General features: G+C 47.8%; 1 protein-coding gene across 2 annotated transcripts in view; it reads left to right on the top strand.

Annotated features, from left to right (window-relative positions):
* ddx42 (DEAD (Asp-Glu-Ala-Asp) box helicase 42) overlaps positions 1 to 21,709 on the top strand; it is a 146,735-nt gene that overhangs the window by 73,088 nt on the left and 51,938 nt on the right. For both annotated transcript variants that reach the window (XM_038779390.1, XM_038779391.1), the window contains 3 exons: positions 1,071 to 1,190; positions 15,153 to 15,329; positions 20,698 to 20,826. In XM_038779390.1, coding sequence (XP_038635318.1) covers positions 1,071 to 1,190; positions 15,153 to 15,329; positions 20,698 to 20,826 — 426 coding nt within the window. The remainder of the gene's footprint in view (positions 1 to 1,070; positions 1,191 to 15,152; positions 15,330 to 20,697; positions 20,827 to 21,709) is intronic.

The raw sequence follows: 21,709 nt of genomic DNA, 5'->3' as shown, positions 1-21,709 counted from the left end.
AACCTGGGACTCTGGAGCTGTGAAGCGATTGTGCTATCCACAATGCTACCGTAGTGTCATCTGCAAATTTACTCACCCATCCTTCTACGCCCTCCTCCAGGTCATTTATAAAAATGACAAACAGCAGCGGCCCCAAAACAGATCCTTGTGGTACACCACTAGTAACTGGACACCAGTCTGAACATTTCCCATCAACTACCACCCTTTGTCTTCTATCAGCGAGCCAATTTCTGATCCAAACTGCTAAATCACCCTGAATCCCATGCCTTTGTATTTTCTGTAAGAAGTCTTACAACACCAGGTTAAAGTCCAACAGGTTTGTTTCAAACACGAGCTTTCGGAGCGCAGCTCCTTCTTCAGGTGACTGGAGAGGTATGATCCAGAAACATTTATATAGACAAAGTCAGCGATGCCGGACAATGCTTGGAATGCGAGAATGGCTACCATCGACTTTGTATTTTCTGAAATAGCCTACCGTGGGGAACCTTATCAAACGCTTTACTGAAATCCAAATACACCACATGAACTGCTTTACCCTCATCCACCTGTTTGGTCATCTTCTCGAAGAACTCAATAAGGTTTGTGAGGCACAACCTACCCTTCACAAAACCATGTTGACTATCTCTAATCAAATTATTCCTTTCTAGATTATTATAGATCCTATCTCTTAGAAACCTTTCCAATACTTTGTCCACAACAGAAGTAAGGCTCACTGGTCTATAGTTACTGGGGTTATCTCTACTTCCCTTCTTGAACAAGGGGACAACATTTGCTATCCTCCAGCCTTCTGACACTATTCCTGTAGCCAAAGATGACTTAAAGATCAAAGCCAAAGGCTCAGCAATCTCCTCCCTAGCTTCCCAGATATTATTTCTTGTCTTGTTGGAATTGGTATTTCAGTGTTTTAGGTCTACACATTCCACAGCTTATGGAAGAGTAACATGCTCACAAACATGCAATTGAAAAAAAAAAATCATCAAAAATGTTTGTTCTAAAGTTGTCTAGCTGAATTTGTGAGCAATACTCTTAATTTGAACCATTTTAACATAACGGAATTTCTTCCTCCACAGGTCTCTGGTGCGGACCCTCCAAAACCTTGCAGTAGTTTTGCTCACTTTGGCTTTGATGAGCAGTTGATGCACCAGATCCGAAAGTCGGAATACACACAGCCAACACCAATACAGTGTCAGGTAAGAGTCTGAACATTTCACATACACCATCTTCCTTTTATGCAAGACGGTTGAAATACCTACCTTATAAATACTACTCTCATTTCCATTTTCACATGACTTGTATCTTGGATTGTAAACTTGGAAGAGTGACAAAAAATCAAGATGATATGAATTGCCTGTAACAGTGGAACCATCTTCAGCTGCTTCATCAATGACCTCCCTTCCATCATAAGGATAGAAGTGAGGATGTTCGCAGATAACTGCACAATATTCAGCACCATTCACGACTCCTCAGATAATATCCAAATGCAGCAAGACCTGGACAATATCCAGGCTTGTGCTGACGAGTGGCAAGTTATGTTATGCCACACAAGTGCCAGACACTAACCATCTCCTACAAGAGAGAATCTAACCACCACCCCTTGACATTCAATGCCATTACCATCGCTGAATCCCCCACCATTCACATCCTGCGGGGGGTTACCATTGATCAAAAACTGAACTAAACTTGCCATATAAAAACTGGCTACCAGGTTGGGTCAAAGGATAGGAATCCGACAACGAGTAGGACCCCCCCCCCACTCAAAAAAATAAGCTTATCCACCATCTACAAGGCACAAGTCAGGAACGTAATGGAATGCTCTCCACTTGCCTGGATGAGTACAGCTCCAATAACACTCAAGAAGCTTGACCCTATCCAGGATAAAACAGTCCTCTTGATTGCTACCCCTTCCTTAAACATTCAATCCACCGTCACCGACGAACAGTGGCAGCTGTGTGTACCATCTACAAGATGCACTGCAGTAACTCACCAAGGTTCCTTCGGCAGCATCTGCCAAGCCCACAGTCACTACCATCTAGAAGGATAAGAGCAGCAGTTATCTGGGAACCCCACCGCCTGGAGGTTCCCCTCCAAGTCACTCACCACCCTGACTTGGAAATATATCTCTGTTCCTTCACTGTCACTGGGTCAAAATCCTGGAACAGCATAGTGAGTACCTACACCTCGGGGACTGCAGCGGTTCAAGCAGGCAATTCACCACCTTCTGAAAGGCAATAAATGCTGGCCTAACGATAGATGCCCACATCCCATAAATGAATTTTTAAACAGAAAGTAGAATGGGAGGCAGGTGGAAATTAATATTAAGTATGAATTGATGCATTTCGGCAGAACAGATAGGGAGAAGAAATAGATTAAATAGCACAGTTTTAAAGAGTATGCAGGGACAGAGGAACCTGGCGGTGCACGTGCATTGATCTTTGAAGGTGGCAGGACATATTGGCAAAGTATATGGGATCTTCAGCTTCATAAATAGAGATATTAAATGCAAAAGCAAGGAACCTTTATAAAGCTCTGTTTACACCTCAACGAGCGTATCACATCCGGTTCTGGTCATAACATTTAAGGAAGATGTGTGGCTCTTTGAGAGGATTCAGAGATGTACCAGAATGGTTCTAAGGATGGAGGATTGTAGCTACAAGGTTACATTGGACAAACACGTGTTGTTCTCCTTGGAGCAAAGAACATTGAAGGGAGATTTGATGGAAATGTACAAGATTGACCGGTTTGGACAAGGAAAAACCTTTTCCACTAGCTGATAGTACAATGACTGGGGGAACACAGATTTAAGGCTTTGGCAAGAGATGCAGGGTTACAGGGATACAGTAGTGCAACGGAACTGACTGGATTGCCCAACAATAGGTTGCCATCGACTTGATGGGCCAAATGGCCCCCTTCTGTACAGTAAATGAGTCTGTGACTTCAGGTTTGTGATATTATTTGTATTTAAGAGGCATTAAGGATAGAACTGAAGTGAAGAAAAGATTCTGGAATGATTGGGTGGCATAGTAACACAGTGGTTAGCACTGCTGCCTCACCACGCCAGGGACTCTGGTTCAATTCCGGCCTTGGTGTGACTGTGGAGTTTACACGTTCTCCTTGTGTCTGCATGGATTTCCTCCGGGTGCTCCGGCTTAATCCTACCGTCCACAAATGTGCAGGTTAGGTGGGGATACGAGGCTAGGGTGGCGGAGGCAGGGTGCTCTTTTGGAGAGCCAGTGCAGACTCAGTGGGCTAAATGGCATACTTGTGCACATGTGCACTGTAGCGATTGTATAATTCTATAATTAACTATAGGGGAGCAGGTCAGTTACTGTGTTTGTTGTCTTTGATCCTAAAAATGTTGATCGATCCTCGGCATTGGTATTGCAGGCGGTATTTTCAGGTCAGCAAATCCTTAGAAAGGCTATCTCATATGTCATGCCACTGTTTGATGAAATTAGGTTAAACTGCTCATGTGCTGTTCTGGTGTTACAGAAAATTACAAAGGGAATTCTGTTCTTTGACTGCATGCTGGGCAGTCCTGATATGAACATGGGGCGAAAATCTCCCCTAACCGGCGGGGCGGGGGGTCCCGTCGTAGCGGAGAATTCTCGGCACCTTTAGGGGCTAGGCCTGCTCCGGAGTGGCTCCTGCTCCGCCGATGGCGCCAAAACTGGCGCCAACGGCCTTTGGCGCTATGGCGCCCGGTATCGGGGCTGGCCGAAAGGCCTTCGCCGGTCCACGCAAGCGCCGGAGCGTCAGCGGCCGCTGACGTCTCCACCGGCGCATGCGCGGTGGAGGGGGTCTCTTCCGTCTCCGCCATGGTGGAGGCCGTGGCGGCGGCGGAAGAAAAAGAGTGCCCCCACGGCACTAGCCCGCCAATCGGTGGGCCCCGATCGCGGGCCGGGCCACCGTGGGGGCCCTCCCCGGGGTCCGATCAACCCCCCCCAACAAACCCGGGGGCCCGCTTGCGCCGCCAATCCCACCGGCAAAAGGTGGGATCGGCGGGATTGGCCTGTCAGCGGCGGAACTTCGGCCCATCGTGGGCCGGAGAATCGCCGCGGGGGGCACGCCGATTGGCGGGGCGTGATTCCCGCTCCCGCCGATTCCCGGGGGTCGGAGAATTCCGCCCATGATCTTTAATTTTTCAGTTGCATTATATTAGAACAAAGTAGGCCCTTGAGCCTGCTCCATCGTTCACTTAGATTGTGATTGATCCATATCACAACTCATCTACTGGAGGAATTAATGGAATTGAAAATTAATAAATCCCGTGGACCTGATGATCAATGTCCCAGAGTGTTGAAGGAGGTGGCTATAGAGACAGTGGTCATCTTCCAAAATTCTATTAATTCTGGAATGGTACATTGAAAGTTCGCAAATATAAAAAAAGTATAGTGATTATAGTCCCAGGTGATCATAGGCTGCTTTCCCCTTTTAGGGGAGAACTGACTGGTGTGATTTAACCTGAGGATCAACACAACTCAGGTGAGGTGCAAGGTTGAGAAGGGTCTTCATGAATAACCTCAGCTGGTACAGGAATTTAACCTGCACTGTTGGTCCACTCTGCATCATGAACCAGCTGTCCGGCCAACTGAGTGAAACCGGCCCCGTTATGAAAGAAAGGAGAGGGAGAGAAACAACAGACTATAGTGGTGTTGCTCTGTTTACCTGCTATAAATATAGCAGTCAATATGGTGGCCTTTCTTAACCGTAAATTATGCTTACACTTGGAGTCGCCAGGTATCTCGATACCGCCACAAGGTTCAAACCCGAATACTGATCAAAGAGCCAATGCACCAGTTAGTTAGTTCAAAGTCAATAGAACATAGAACACTACAGCGCAGTACGGGCCCTTCGGCCCTCGATGTTGCGCCGACCTGTGAAACCATCTGAAGCCTATCTGACATACACTATTCCATTTTCATCCATATGTCTATCCAGTGACCACTTAAATGCCCTTAAAGTTGGCGAGTCTACTACTGTTGCAGGCAGGGCGTTCCACAGCCCGACTACTCTCTGAGTAAAGAAACTGCCTCTGACATCTGTCCTATATCTATCACCCCTCAATTTAAAGCTATGTCCCCTTTTGTTGGTCATCACCATCCGAGGAAAAAGGCTCTCGCTGTCCACCCGATCTAACCCTCTGACTATCTTATATGTCTCTATTAAGTCACCTCTCAGCCTTCTCCTCTCTAACGAAAACAACCTCAATTCCCTGAGCCTTTCCTCGTAAGACCTTCCCTCCATACCAGGCAACATCCTAGTAAATCTCCTCTGAACCCTTTCCAAAGCTTCCACATCCTTCCTATAATGTGGTGACCAGAACTGCACGCAGTACTCCAGGTGCGGCCGCACCAGAGTTATGGACAGCTGCAGCATGACCTTGTGGTTCCGAAACTCAATCCCCCTGCTTATAAAGGCTAGCACACCATATGCCTTCTTAACAGCCCTATTAACCTGGGTGGCAACTTTCAGGGATTTATGTACTTGGATGCCGAGATCTCTCTGTTCATCTACACTACCAAGCATCTTGCCATTAGCCCAGTACTCTGCATTCCTGTTACTCCTTCCAAAGTGAACCACCTCACACTTTTCCGCATTAAACTCCATCTGCCACCTCTCAGCCCAGCTCTGCAGCTTATCTATGTCCCTCTGTATCCTATAACATCCTTCAGCACTATCCACAACTCCACCGACCTTCGTGTCATCTGCAAATTTACTAACCCATCCTTCTACACCCTCTTCCAGGTCATTTATAAAAATGACAAACAGCAGTGGCCCCAAAACAGATCCTTGCGGTACACCACTAGTAACTGAACTCCAGGATGGACATTTGCCATCAACCACCACCCTCTGTCTTCTTTCAGCTAGCCAATTACTGATCCAAACCGCTAAATCACCTTCAATCCCATACTTCCTTATTTTCTGCAATAGCCTACCGTGGGGAACCTTATCAAACGCCTTACTGAAATCCATATACACCACATCAACAGCTTTACCCTGATCCACCTGTTTGGTCACCTTCTCAAAAAACTCAATAAGGTTTGTGAGGCATGACCTACCCTTCACAAAACCGTATTGACTATCGCTAATCAACTTGTTCTTTTCAAGATGATTATAAACCCTATCTCTTATAACCTTTTCCAACATTTTACCCACAACCGAAGTAAGGCTCACAGGTCTATAATTACCAGGGTTGTCTCTACTCCCCTGTTTATTTACTGTTTATTTACACACCCAGTAGGATCTACACATGCACAAAGTACTACAAACTAAACTATCTCTAACGCTAATGTCTATACTTAACTTCGGGTGCCCACTCAGTCAGAGGAACAATGGCCGTTGTTCGGATCTGAGGTTGTTGAGTTCGAAGAGGTACAGGAGAACAGCTAAGGTCGTCCGTATGATGGGAAGCGTTGACCTTGAACTTACTTGCTTCTCGTGATTCTGGTGGACGGGTCTCTCCGCTTTAGAGCCGGCAGCGGTACCTGGATTCTGTTCCATTCTAGCCGGCTGTGGTACCTGGAATCTGTTCCATTCTAGCCGGCTGTGGTACCTCGATTCTGTTCCATTCAGGCCGGCTGATACCTGGATTCTGTTCCATTCTAGCTGGCTGTGGTATCTGGATTCTGTTCCATTCTAGCCGGCTGATACCTGGATTCTGTTCCATTCTAGCCGGCTGTGGTACCTGGTTTCTGTTCCATTCTAGCCGGCTCTGGTACCTCAATTTTGTTCCATTCTAGCCGGCTGTGGTACCTGGATTCTGTTCCATTCAGTCCGGCTGATAGCTGGATTCTGTTCCATTCTAGCCGGCTGTGGTACCTGGATTCTGTCCCATTCTACCCGGCTGATACCTGCAATCTGCTCCATTCTAGCCAGCTGACACCTAGATTCTGTTCCATTCTAGCCAGCTGTGGTACCTGGATTCTGTTCCATTCTAGCCGGCTGTGGTATCTGGATTCTGTTCGATTCTAGCCGGCTGTGGTACCTGGATTCTGTTCCATTCTAGCCAGCTGGTAGCTGGATTCTGTTCCATTCTAGCCGGCAGCGGTACCTGGATTCTGTTCCATTCTAGCCGGCTGTGGTACCTGGAATCTGTTGCATTTTAGCCGGCTGTGGTACCTCGATTCTGTTCCATTCAGGCCGGCTGATACCTGGATTCTGTTCCATTCTAGCCGGCTGATACCTGGGTTCTGTTCCATTCTAGCCGGCTGTGGTACCTGGATTCTGTTCCATTCTAGCCGGCTGTGGTACCTGGATTCTGTTCCATTCTAGCCGGCTGTGGTACCTGGATTCTGTTCCATTCTAGCCGGCTGATACCTGGATTCTGTTCCATTCTAGCCGGCTGTGGTACCTGGATTCTGTTCCATTCTAGCCGGCTGTGGTACCTGGATTCTGTTCCATTCTAGCCGGCTGTGGTATCTGGATTCTGTTCCATTCCAGCCGGCTGATACCTGGATTCTGTTCCATTCAGGCCGGCTGTGGTACCTGGATTCTGTTCCATTCTAGCCGGCTGTGGTACCTGGATTCTGTTCCATTCTAGCCGGCTGTGGTACCTCGATTCTGTTCCATTCTAACAGGCTGTGGTACCTCGATTCTGTTCCATTCAGTCCGGCTGATAGCTGGATTCTGTTCCATTCAAGCCGGCTGTGGTACCTGAATTCTGTTCCATTCTAGCCGGCTGTGGTACCTCGATTCTGTTCCATTCTAGCCGGCTGATACCTGGATTCTGTTCCATTCTAGCCGGCTGATACCTGGATTCTGTTCCATTCTAGCCGGCTGATTGCTGGATTCTGTTCCCTTCAGGCCGGTTGATACCTGTATTCTGTTCCATTCTAGCCGGCTGTGGTACCTGGATTCTGTTCCATTCTAGCCGGCTGTAGTACCTCGATTCTGTTCCATTCTAGCCGCGCTGATACCTGGATTCTGTTCCATTCTAGCCGGCTGATACCTAGATTCTGTTCCATTCTAGCTGGCTGTGGTACCTGGATTCTGTTCCATTCTAGCCGGCTGTGGTACCTTGATTCTGTTCCATTCTAGCCGGCTGAAACCTAGATTCAGTTCCATTCTAGCCGGCTGAGGTACCTGGATTCTGTTCCATTCTAGCCGGCTGTGGTACCTCGATTCTGTTCCCTTCAGGCCGGTTGATACCTGGATTCTGTTCCATTCTAGCCGGCTGTGGTACCTCGATTCTGTTCCATTCTAGCCGGCTGTGGTACCTGGATTCTGTTCCATTCTAGCCGTCTGATACCTGGATTCTGTTTCATTCTAGCCGGCTGATACCTAGATTCTGTTCCATTCTAGCTGGCTGTGGTACCTAGATTCTGTTCCATTTTTGCTGGCTGTGGTACCTCGATTCTGTTCCATTCTAGCCGGCTGTGGTACCTGGATTCTGTTCCATTCTAGCCGGCTGATACCTGGATTCTGTTCCATTCTAGCCGGCTGTGGTATCTGGATTCTGTTCCATTCTAGCCGGCCATAGCACCTGGATTCTGTTCCATTCAGGCCGGCTGGTACCTGGATTCTGTTCCATTTTAGCCGTCTGGTAGCTGGATTCTGTTCCATTCTAGCCGGCAGCGGTACCTGGATTCTGTTCCATTCTAGCCGGCTGTGGTACCTTGATTCTGTTCCATTCTAGCCGGCTGATACCTGGATTCTGTTCTATTCAGGCCGGCTGGTACCTGGATTCTGTTCCATTTTAGCCGGCTGGTAGCTGGATTCTGTTCCATTCTAGCCGGCAGCGGTACCTGAATTCTTTTCCATTCTAGCCGGCTGTGGTACCTCGAATCTGTTCCATTCTAGCCGGCTGTGGTACCTCGATTCTGTTCCATTCAGGCCGGCTGATCCCTGGATTCTGTTCCATTCTAGCCGGCTGTGGTACCTGGATTCTGTTCCACTCTAGCCGGCTGTGGTACCTGGATTCTGTTCCATTCTAGCCGGCTGATACCAGGATTCTGTTCCATTCTAGCAGGCTGTGGTACCTCAATTCTGTTCCATTCTAGCCGGCTGTGGTACCTCGATTCTGTTCCATTCTAGCCGGCTGATACCTGGATTCTGTTCCATTCTAGCTGGCTGATTGCTGGATTCTGTTCCCTTCAGGCCGGTTGATACCTGGATTCTGTTCCATTCTAGCCGGCTGTGGTACCTCGATTCTGTTCCATTCTAGCCGGCCGTGGTACCTGGATTCTGTTCCATTCTAGCCGGCTGTGGTACCTGGATTCTGTTCCATTCTAGCCGGCTGTGGTACCTAGATTCTGTTCCATTCTAGCTGGCTGTGGTACCTCGATTCTGTTCCATTCTAGCCGGCTGTGGTATCTGGATTCTGTTCCATTCTAGCCGGCTGATACCTGGATGCTGTTCCATTCTAGCCGGCTGGTACCTGGATTCTGTTCCATTCTAGCCGGCTGTGGTATCTGGATTCTGTTCCATTCGAGCCGGCTGTAGCACCTGGATTCTGTTCCATTCAGGCCGGCTGGTACCTGGATTCTGTTCCATTTTAGCCGTCTGGTAGCTGGATTCTGTTCCATTCTAGCCGGCAGCGGTACCTGGATTCTGTTCCATTCTACCCGGCTGATACCTGGATTCTGTTCCATTCTAGCCGGCTGTGGTACCTGGATTCTGTTCCATTCAGTCCGGCTGATAGCTGGATTCTGTTCCATTCTAGCCGGCTGTGGTACCTGAATTCTGTTCCATTCTAGCCGGCTGTGGTACCTGGATTCTGTTCCATTCTAGACGGCTGTGGTACCTGAATTCTGTTCCATTCTAGCCGGCTGTGGTACCTCGATTCTGTTCCATTCTAGCCGGCTGATACCTGGATTCTGTTCTATTCTAGCCGGCTGATTGCTGGATTCTGTTCCGTTCAGGCCGGTTGATACCTCGATTCTGTTCCATTCTAGCCGGCTGTGGTATCTGGATTCTGTTCCATTCTAGCCGGCTGATACCTGGATTCTGCTCCATTCAGGCCGGCTGGTACCTAGATTCTGTTCCGTTTTAGCCGGCTGGTAGCTGGATTCTGTTCCATTCTAGCCTGCAGCGGTACCTGGATTCTGTTCCATTCTAGCCGGCTGTGGTACTTCGAATCTGTTCCATTCTAGCCAGCTGTGGTACCTCGATTCTGTTCCATTCAGGCCGGCTGATAGCTGGATTCTGTTCCATTCTAGCCGGCTGTGGTACCTCGATTCTGTTCCATTCTAGCTGGCAGATACCTGGATTCTGTTCCATTCTAGCCGGCTGATTGCTGGATTCTGTTCCGTTCAGGCCGGTTGATACCTGGATTCTGTTCCATTCTAGCCGGCTGTGGTACCTGGATTCTGTTCCCTTCTAGCCGGCTGTGGTACCTCGATTCTTTTCCATTCTAGCCGGCTGTGGTACCTGAATTCTGTTCCACTCAGGCCGGCTGTGGTACCTGGATTCTGTTCCATTTTAGCCGGCTGGTAGCTGGATTCTGTTCCATTCTAGCCGGCTGTGGTACCTGGAATCTGTTGCATTCTAGCCGGCTGTGGTACCTCGATTCTGTTCCATTCAGGCCTGCTGATACCTGAATTCTGTTCCACTCAGGCCGGCTGTGGTACCTGGATTCTGTTCCATTTTAGCCGGCTGGTAGCTGGATTCTGTTCCATTCTAGCCGGCTGTGGTACCTGGAATCTGTTGCATTCTAGCCGGCTGTGGTACCTCGATTCTGTTCCATTCAGGCCTGCTGATAGCTGGATTCTGTTCCATTCTAGCCGGCTGATACCTGGATTCTGTTCCATTCTAGCCAGCTGTGGTACCTCGATTCTGTTCCATTCTAGCCGGCTGTGGTACCTGGATTCTGTTCCTTTCTAGCCGGCTGATACCTGACTTCTGTTCCATTCTAGCCGGCTGATTGCTGGATTCTGTTCCGTTCAGGCTGGTTGATACTTGGATTCTGTTCCATTCTAGCCGGCGGTGGTATCTGGATTCTGTTCCATTCTAGCAGGCTGATACCTGGATTCTGTTCCATTCTAGCCGGCTGTGGTACCTGGATTCTGTTCCATTCTATCCGGCTGGTACATGGATTCTGTTCCATTCTAGCCGGCTGGTACCTGGATTCTGTTCCATTCTAGCTGGCTGATACCTGGATTCTGTTCCATTCTAGCCGCCTGATTGCTGGATTCTGTTCCGTTCAGGCCGGTTGATACCTGGATTCTGTTCCATTCTAGCCGGCTGTGGTACCTGGATTCTGTTCCATTCTAGCCGGCTGTGGTACCTCGATTCTTTTCCATTCTAGCCGGCTGTGGTATCTGAATTCTGTTCCACTCAGGCCGGCTGTGGTACCTGGATTCTGTTCCATTTTTAGCCGGCTGGTAGCTGGATTCTGTTCCATTCTAGCCGGCTGTGGTACCTGGAATCTGTTGCATTCTAGCCGGCTGTGGTACCTCGATTCTGTTCCATTCAGGCCTGCTGATAGCTGGATTCTGTTCCATTCTAGCCGGCTGATACCTGGATTCTGTTCCATTCTAGCCGGCTGTGGTACCTCGATTCTGTTCCATTCTAGCCGGCTGTGGTACCTGGATTCTGTTCCTTTCTAGCCGGCTGATACCTGACTTCTGTTCCATTCTAGCCGGCTGATTGCTGGATTCTGTTCCGTTCAGGCCGGTTGATACTTGGATTCTGTTCCATTCTAGCCGGCTGTGGTACCTGGATTCTGTTCCATTCTAGCCGGCTGTGGTATCTGGATTCTGTTCCATTCTCGCCGGCTGATACCTGGATTCTGTTCCATTCTAGCCGGCTGTGGTACCTGGATTCTGTTCCATTCTATCCGGCTGGTACATGGATTCTGTTCCATTCTAGCCGGCTGGTACCTGGATTCTGTTCCATTCTACCTGACTGTGGTACCTGGATTCTGTTCCATTCTAGCCGGCTGATACCTGGATTCTGTTCCATTCTAGCCGGCTGATAACCTAGATTCTGTTCCATTCTAGCTGGCTGTGGTACCTGGATTCTGTTCCATTCTAGCCGGCTGTGGTATCTGGATTCTGTTCCATTCTAGCCGGCTGGTACCTGGATTCTGTTCCATTCTAGCCGGCTGTGGAATCTGGATTCTGTTCCATTCTAGCCGGCTGTGGCACCTGGATTCTGTTCCATTCAGGCCGGCTGGTACCTGGATTCTGTTCCATTTTAGCCGTCTGGTAGCTGGATTCTGTTCCATTACAGCCGGCAGCGGTACCTGGATTCTGTTCCATTCTAGCCGGCTGTGGTACCTCTAATCTGTTCCATTCTTGCCGGCTGTGGTACTTCGATTCTGTTCCATTCAGGCCGGCTGATACCTGGATTCTGTTCCATTCTAGCCGGCTGTGGTAACTGGATTCTGTTCCATTCTAGCCGGCTGTGGTACCTGGATTCTGTTCCATTCTAGCCGGCTGATTGTTGGATTCTGTTCCGTTTAGGCCAGTTGATACCTGGATTCTGTTCCATTCTAGCCGGCTGTGGTATCTGGATTCTGTTCCATTCTAGCCGGCTGCTACCTGGATTCTGTTCCATACAGGCCGGCTGGTACCTGGATTCTGTTCCATTTTAGCCGGCTGATACCTGGATTCTGTTCCATTCTAGCCGGCTGATACCTGGATTCTGTTCCATTCAGGCCGGCTGGTACCTGGATTCTGTTCCATTTTAGCCGGCTGGTAGCTGGATTCGGTTCCATTCTAGCCGGCAGCGGTCCTGAATTTTTTCCCTTCTAGCCGGCTGTGGTACCTCGATTCTGTTCCATTCAGGCCGGCTGATACCTGGATTCTGTTCCATTCTAGCCGGCTGTGGTACCTGGATTCTGGTCCATTCTAGCCGGCTGATACCTGGATTCTGTGGTACCTGGAATCTGTTCCATTCTAGCCCGCTGTGGTACCTCGATTCTGTTCCATTCAGGCCGGCTGATACCTGGATTCTGTTCCATTCTAGCCGGCTGTGGTACCTGGATTCTGGTCCATTCTAGCCGGCTGATACCTGGATTCTGTTCCATTCTAGCCGGCTGTGGTACCTGGATTCTGTTCCATTCTATCCGGCTGGTACATGGATTCTGTTCCATTCTAGCCGGCTGGTACCTGGATTCTGTTCCATTCTACCTGACTGTGGTACCTGGATTCTGTTGCATTCTAATCGGCTGTGGTATCTGGATTTGTACCTGTCCAAGATAATTTACAGGTATTGGATGGGCACAGCCCATTTAGAAAGGTGGTGGGAGTAGTGTTGAAATCTTTAACATACGAGTCAAACTTTTAGACTGAAAGAAGTTTAACAGATAACAACACAGTTAATGGTTAAATGATTTTACTTGTCACAAGGAGAGAGGCCGCTGGAATGAAGGGTTGCAGCAAGCATATTCTGAGGAACATGAAGGACGTGGAGGTCTTTATACATAAAAGAACCCTCCCCAGGGGATACATTGGTAATTGCTGAGCCTTTCAGTTGGCTTACACAGAGACAAAGGTATAATTCCAATGAAGGAGGGGTGATCAGATGACGTCAATGTCTACTGCAGTAATTCTACAGCGATGAATATACATAAGCAATATAAAGGCCATGCTAATCGACTGACATCACTGGCTTCATTGGTACTGTTATTGAATAATGGTGTGTGTGTAAATAAGACCATAAGTCATAGGAGCAGAATTAGGCCACTCGGCCCATCGTGTCTGCTCCGCCATTCATTCATGGCTGATATTTTCTCATCCCCATTCTCCTGCCTTCTCCCCATAACCCCTGATCCCCTTATTAATCAAGAACCTATCTATCTCTGTCTTAAAGACACTCAGTGAATTGGCCTCCACAGTCTTCTGCGGCAAAGAGTTCCACAGATTCACCACCCTCTGGCTGAAGAAATTCCTCCTCATCTCTGTTTTAAAGGATCGCCCCTTTAGTCTGAGATGGTGTCCTCTTGTTCTAGTTTTTCCGACAAGTGGAAACATCCTCTCCACGTCCACGCTAGCCAGGCCTCGCAGTATCTTGTAAGTTTCAATAAGATCCCCTCTCATCCTTCTAAACTCCCAACGAGGACAGACCCAGAGTCCTCAAACGTTCCTCATACGACAAGTTCTTCATTCCAGGGATCATTCTTGTGAACCTCCTCTGGACCCTTTCCAAGGCCAACACGTCCTTCCTTAGATACGGGGCCCAAAACTGCTCACAATACTCCAAATGGGGTCTGACCAGAGCCTTATACAGCCTCAGAAGGACATCTCTGGTCTTGTATCTCGCCCTCTTGACATGAATGCTAACATTGCATTTGCCTTCTTAACTGCCAACTGAACCTGCACATTAACCTTAAGAGAATCTTGAATAAGGACTCCCAAGTCCCTTTGTGCTTTGGCTTTTCGAAGCATTTCCCCATTTAGAAAATAGTCTATTCCTATATCCGTCCTTTTAAAGTGCATAACCTCACACTTTTCACGATACAAACTGAATTGATCTCGTCGCGATCGATTAAACTCCACAATGTAATCACGTTACAGGGGCCATCTGTCTGCTGACTGACTTAATGAGGTAGTAAAGAAATTTACAATGGGATCCTTTAAGACTTTGTCTTGTATCCCATGAGGCTGCAAAATGGCCATGTTAGGTTTCCACATTAGTTATCTTTGCTGCAGAAGGAACATGGTATGTCTGCTGGTATGCTTGGCACCCCATGTATAGAATAGCTTATAACCAATGATAACAGTGTGATTTAGGTGGGAAGGTGGTCATAATTTATGTTGCATTGCTTTTGCTTTGATTGGACCATCTGCTTCCTCCTTGTATTAGTTTGCCCAAAAAGAAGCATTTGTCTCAGTGTTATCCTCTATTCTCATTGGTCTGAACTCGGGACCAAAACTGCCTCTAATTTCAAACTAATTGGAACAAAATGAGCAGTGAGGCCACCCGATAAATGGTGTCACAAATGCTGCAATAAGGGCTGAGGCATAGGAGTGAAGGAAACTTGGTTCTATGTTCTGCCAATGCTTGATGTTACAGGGGGCCATCTGTCTGCTGACTGCTCACTCAAAGCCTAAAATAGAAGGTGTTTAATTTACAAGCACAAATATATGAACACAAAGTTCACCTAAAAGCCATGAATTGCTTAGATTGTTATAAAATTGTTATAAAATAAGGTCATTATAAAAGGGCTATTTGCACTGTGCTTACTATGTATGTTTGTTTGAATGCAGGGTGTCCCCATTGCACTGAGTGGGAGAGACATGATTGGAATCGCCAAAACTGGGAGTGGTAAAACTGCAGCCTTTATTTGGCCAATGCTGGTTCACATCATGGATCAAAAGGAGCTGGAGCCCGGGGATGGGCCTATTGGTGTGATTGTTTGTCCAACCAGAGAACTTTGCCAGCAGGTACAGTCGATGATGCTAATGCATGAAAACAGCTGACAACCAGAGCAGCACTGATTTAAAAACGGAGCAAATGATAATGTTATAGAGTCGGCTTCTCAAAGTTAAAGTAAAAATCTTTGAAGATGTGATTGTTCCTTAAGCGTTCAAATTATCCCTTTGAATGTTAAGACTGCGGCATTATTTTGTTAAAATCACTGATATCTATGAATCTACAGCACGGATACCTGAAATAAGATAAGTATTGCAATCAGTTAAAGAAAAAGTTGAAAATACTGGAAATATAAACCGGAGGCCAGTCAGCGCCTGTGGAGGGAGCAGGCCAGTCAGCGCCTGTGGAGGGAGAAGGCCAGTCAGCGCCTGTGGAGGGAACAGGTCAGTCAGAGCCTGTGGAGGGAGCAGGTCAGTCAGCGCCTGTGGAGGGAAAAGGCCAGTCAGCGCCTGTGGAGGGAACAGGTCAGTCAGCGCCTGTGCAGGGAGCAGGTCAGTCAGAGCCTGTGATGGGAGCAGGCCAGTCAGCGCCTGTGGAGGGAGCAGGCCAGTCAGCGCCTGTGGAGGGAGTAGGCCAGCCAGCGCCTGTGGAGGGAGCAGGCCAGTCAGCGTCTGTGGAGGGAGCAGGTCAGTCAGCGCCTGTGGAGGGAGCAGGTCAGTCAGCGCCTGTGGAGGGAGCAGGTCAGTCAGTGCCTGTGGAGGGAGCAGGCCAGTCAGCGCCTGTGGAGGGAGCAGGCCAGTCAGCGCCTGTGGAGGGAGCAGGTCAGTCAGCATCTGTGGAGGGAGCAGGCCAGTCAGCGTCTGTGGAGGGAGCAGGCCAGTCAGCGCCTGTGGAGGGAGCAGGTCAGTCAGCATCTGTGGAGGGAGCAGGCCAGTCAGCGTCTGTGGAGGGAGCAGGTCAGTCAGCGCCTGTGGAGGGAGCAGGTCAGTCAGCGCCTGTGGAGGGAGCAGGTCAGTCAGCGTCTGTGGAGGGAGCAGAACAGTCAGCATCTGTGGAGGGAGCAGGCCAGTCAGCGCCTGTGGAGGGAGCAGGTCAGTCAGTGTCTGTGGAGGGAGCAGGCCAGTCAGCGCCTGTGGAGGGGGAAGGAAAGCATTTATTTCGACGTGGAGAATTACATAGACATTGCAACACAAAAACGGGCCAGTGTGCACATCTAACCCTTGCTAGTGTTTATCCTGAGTAGTAGCCTTGGTCCAGGTGTGTTGCCCTGCTCCATATTCCTTAATTACAGACTGTGGTAATCTGTTTTTAAATGTGCCTGTAATTGCTGTGGAAATACCAAAAAAGGAAGCTCTGGTCACTGCTGTCATTTTTAAACTTTGAACCAATGGTCAGAAGAAGTGTTATTCTCCAGCAACTTCAATGTACTTTTTCAATTTCCTTTTCAACTTTGACAAATGTTTGTGCTTTTCATAATTTTGGAACTATTTTAAAATAGTGATTCATTTTGAGTAAAAGTAGGAAAAAAATCTACTGTCTCCAATTCATGGAAGGCTGAGAAAAATGTTATATGGGGACATATTTTGTAATGAATTTGTTCGTTGGTTAATCAGATTAGGTTAGAGTTGGCGATTGTTGCATATGCTCCTTTGCGAATTATATTAAATAAAGATTACTTGGTGTAGCTAAACTGTTAAAATGTACATTAATCAACATACAAGGTAATGATTAAAACAAGCTTTGAGGCAGCAGGGTAGCACAAGTAGCTAGCACTGTGGTTTCACAGCGCCAGGGTCCCAGGTTCAATTCCCCACTGGGTCACTGTGCGGAGTCTGCACGTTCTCCCCGTGTGTGCGTGGGTTTCCTCCGGGTGCTCCGGTTTCCTCCCACAGTCCAAAGATGTGCAGGTTAGGTGGATTGGCCATGCTAAATTGCCCTTGGTGTCCAAAAAGGGTTATTGGGTGACAGGGATAGGGTGGAAGTTATGTGGGTCGGTGCAGACTCGATGGGCCAAATGGCCTTCTTCTGCACTGTATGTTCTATGTTCATGTTCTATGTTCCATGCATCACAATTTGCTAACAGGTCATTTGGCTTTCCGAAAGAGCAACATGACTTAGTGCCATTCGCCTGCCATTACCCTGTACCCCTACACATCATTTCTATTCAATGCCTTGGTTGGACTTGCTTCCACTACCACGCCTCCAGGCAGTGAATTTCAGAACCGAACAGCTTGTTTTACGAAAAAATTCTCATGATTAGTACAAGTTGAGTGAGTAGGCAAGTGAATGGCAGATGCAGTATAATTTGGATAAATGTGAGGTTATCCACTTTGGTAGCAAAAACAAGAAGGCAGATTATTATCTGAATGGCCATAAATGTAGAGAGGGGAATGTGCAACGAGACCTGGGTGTCCTCATACACCATTCACTGAAGGTAAACATGCAGATGCAGCAGGCGGTAAAGAATGCAAATGGTGGGGCAGCACGGTGGCGCAGTGGCTAACACTGTGGTCTCAGCGCCGAGGTCTCAGGTTCAATCCCTGCTCTGGGTTACTGTCAGTGTGGAGTTTGCACATTCTCCCCGTGTTTGCATGGGTTTCGCCCCCACAACACAAAGATGTGCAGGCTAGGTGGATTGAACACGCTAAATTGCCCCTTAATTGGAAAAAATGAATTGGGTACTCTAAATTTATTTTAAAAAGAATGCAAATGGTATGTTGGCCTTCATAGCGAGAGGATTCAAGTATAGGAGTAGGGATGTCTTGTGACAATTATACAGTGCCTTGGTGAAGCCACACCTAGACTATTGTATTCAGTTTAGGTTTCCTTATCGAAAGAAGGGTGTTCTTACTCTCGAGGGAGTGCAGAGAAGGCTTACCAGACTGATTGCTGGAATGGTGGGACTGACGTGTGAGGATAGATTGAATCAGTTGGATTGTATTCGCTGAAGTTCAGAAGCATGAGGGGGGATCTCCTCGAAATCCATAAAATTCTTAACAGGGCAAGACAGGGTAGACATAAGAAAGATATTACCAATGCTGGGGGTGTCCAGAACCAGGAGTCAACGTCTGAGGATACGGGGCGGACCATTAAGCACTGATCAGGTGAAATTTCTTCATCCAGAGTGGTCGGCCTGTGGAATTCGCTGCCACAGGAAGCAGTTGAGGCTAAAATGCTATGTTTTCACAAAGCAGTTAGATCTAGCACTTGGGGCGAAGGGGATCAGAAGATATGGAGGTGGGGAGGCGGGATCAGGTTATTGAGTTGGATGATCAGCTGTGGTCATAATGAATGGGGGAGCCGACTCGAAGAATAAAGAACAAAGAAAAGTACAGCACAGGTACAGGCCCTTCGACCCTCCAAGCCTGTGCCGATCATGCTGCCCATCTAAACTAAAATCTTCTGCACTTCCACGTATCCCTCTCTTCCCATCCTATTCATGTATTTGTCAAGATGTCCCTTAAACGTCACTATCGTCCCTGCTTCCACCACCTCCTCCGGCAGCAAGTTCCAGGCACCCACTACCCTCTGTGTAAAAAAAACTTGCTTCGTACATCTCCTCTAAACCTTGCCCTCGCACATTAAACCTATGCCCCCTAGTAATTGACCCCTCTACCCTGGGAAAAAGCCTCTGACTATCCACTCTGTCTATGCCCCTCATAATTTTGGAGACCTCTTATCTGGTCGCCCCTCAACCTCCATCGTTCCAGTGAGAACAAACCGAGTTTATTCAACCTCTCCTCATAGCTAATGCCCTCCATACCAGGCAACATCCTGGTAAATCTCTTCTGCACCCTCTCTGAAGTCTCCACATCCTTCTGGTAATGTGGCGACCAGAATTGAACACTATACTCCAAGTGTGGCCTAACCTAAGGTTCTATGCAGCTGCAACATAACTTGCCAATTTTTATATTCAATGTCCCGGCCAATGAAGGCAAGCATGCTGTATGCCTTCTTGACTACCTTCTCCACCTGTGTTGTCCCTTTCAGTGACCTGTGGACCTGTACACCTAGATCTCTCTGACTGTCAATACTCTTGAGGGTTCTACCATTCACTGTATATTCCCTACCTGCATTAGACCTTTCAAAATGCATTACCTCACATTTGTCCGGATTAAACTCCATCTGCCATCTCTCCGCCCAAGTCTCCAAACGATCTAAATCTTGCTGTATCCTCTGATAGTCCTCATCGCTAGCCACAATTCCACCAACCTTTGTGTCGTCTGCAAACTTACTAATCAGACCAGTCATATATACTACGAACAGCAAAGGTCCCAGCACGTGTAAAAAGCCTTGGGATTTTTCTTAACCCTATTTGGCAATGACTTTTCGTGACCCCTTTTAGCCCTCCTGACTCCTTGCTTAAGTTCCTTCCTACTTTCCTTATATTCCACACAGGCCTCGTCTGTTCTCAGCCTTCTAGCCCTGACAAATGCCTCCTTTTTCTTTTTGACGAGACCTACAATATCTCTCGTTATCCAAGGTTCACAAAATTCCTCCCCCCCCCCCCCCAAATTTAGCATATTCACTCGAGGACCACTCTTATCCTTGTCCACCAGCACTTTAAAACTTATTGAATTATGGTCACTGTTCCCGAACTGCTCCCCTACTGACACATCTACCACCTGGCCGGGCACATTCCCCCAATACCTGGTCCAGTACAGCCCCTTTCCTAGTTGGACTATCTACATATTGTTTCAAGAAGCCCTCCTGGTTGCTCCTTACAAACTCTGCCCCGTCCAAGCCCCTAGCACTAAGTGAGTCCCAGTCAATAGGGTAAGTTAAAGTCTCCCGTCACAACAACTCTGTTGCTTTTACTCCTTTCCAAAGTCTGTCTATCTATCTGCTCTATCTCTCGCTGGCTGTTTGGTGGCCTGTAGTAAACCCCCAACATTGTGATTCACCCTTCTTATTCCTGATCTCTACTCATATAGCCTCGCTGCCCTCTGAGGTGTCCTCCCGCAAGTACAGCTGTGATAGTCTCCCGAAACAAAGGGCCAAATGGCCTCTTGTTTCTATTTTCTATGGTTGATATGCACTCTTCAATGCGTTCACATCGTTCTTTATAGTGTGCTGCCCAGAACTAAACACAATATTCCAGCTGAGGTCTAACTAGTGCCTTCTATAAGCTCCTTGCCCCTCAGATATGGACGCCAAACTGGTTATCCATGTGGCTTAATCCAGAGACACATTCCTTGTCGATTGTATTGAACCTGAAGAGGTCCTAATATTGAAACCTTCCACTTTGGTTTGTTTTGCTTTTCTTATACTTATCAACAGGAGGTAGACTGTTCTGCTTGATAATGCAAATATGACAGTTACTGTCACAACCATACCCCGTTATAGTGACTCGTCACTAAATTGCATTTTGTGTGATACAATTTCTGCATGTCTCCCTGTATGTTCACACTAAATTAGTTCATTTCCTGTAATATACAGATTCATTCTGAGTGTCGGAAGTTTGGAAAGGCCTACAACCTGAGGTCAGTGGCCGTGTATGGCGGAGGCAGCATGTGGGAACAGGCAAAGGCTCTACAAGAAGGGGCAGAGATCGTCGTGTGCACACCGGTCAGTACAAAAAAATGGAGAGCCTAGAGCCACTTAGTAACAGAATGCTTTCCAGAATAGCAGATCAAAGGAAGAAGTGTCAAAATTGCTGCTACTATCAAGAGTTGTGGAGTTGTATAATGCTGCAATTTGTAAAATGAAATGTCTGTGATAGCTTTTGACAGTGAGATGTTAACAATGGAAGTCAACTGATTCGACCATATAGTTACGTTTAAAAATCTTGAAAGTAAGTCTTAAAACCTAGAATTTCAAAATACTTCCAAATTCACAAAGAAGAAGAAAAAAGACTTGCGTTATTAGCACTTCTCACAAGCTCAGGATGTCCAACTAAATACTTTTGAACTATAATCATTGGAATGTAGGAAATTCCGGCGTCAGTTTGAATGTGGCAAGCTCCGACAAACACCACTGTGATAATGATCGGGCATTTTTTATTTTATTGAGTGAGGGATACATATTGGCACCAAGGGTGATTCCTCTGCTGTTCTTCAAAATAGTGTCTTGCTTTAATGTCTCATCCAAAAGTTGTCAGCTCCAGCAGAGCAGCACTCCTTCACTTCTGCGCTGGACTGTTGGACTTGATTTCTGTGCTCAAACCCTCAAGTGGGACTTGAACTGACAAAATACAGGCTCAAAAGCAAGAGTTCTACCAGCAAAGTCGCAGTCGAAACTTTAATTGAGACCTGAATATTCGCTATTGAGGCTGCTATTTGCCCTGCGCGATGGGAGGTTGGGGTGGGGGGTGGGGGGGGTGCCGGCACACCTCGACCCAAGGCACATGGACAGTGTCAGGATGATTTTCCACCTCAAGAGGCGGTGGGGGGGGGGGGGGGGGGGGGGGGGGGGGAAGGAGGGGGAGGAGGAGGAGGGGAGTGCCGTGAAT

This window comes from Scyliorhinus canicula, chromosome 19 (genome assembly GCF_902713615.1).
Source record: "Scyliorhinus canicula chromosome 19, sScyCan1.1, whole genome shotgun sequence".
NCBI lineage: Eukaryota > Metazoa > Chordata > Chondrichthyes > Carcharhiniformes > Scyliorhinidae > Scyliorhinus > Scyliorhinus canicula.
Note: the sequence above shows the minus strand (reverse complement) of the source record. Positions and strands in the feature narration are given on the sequence as shown.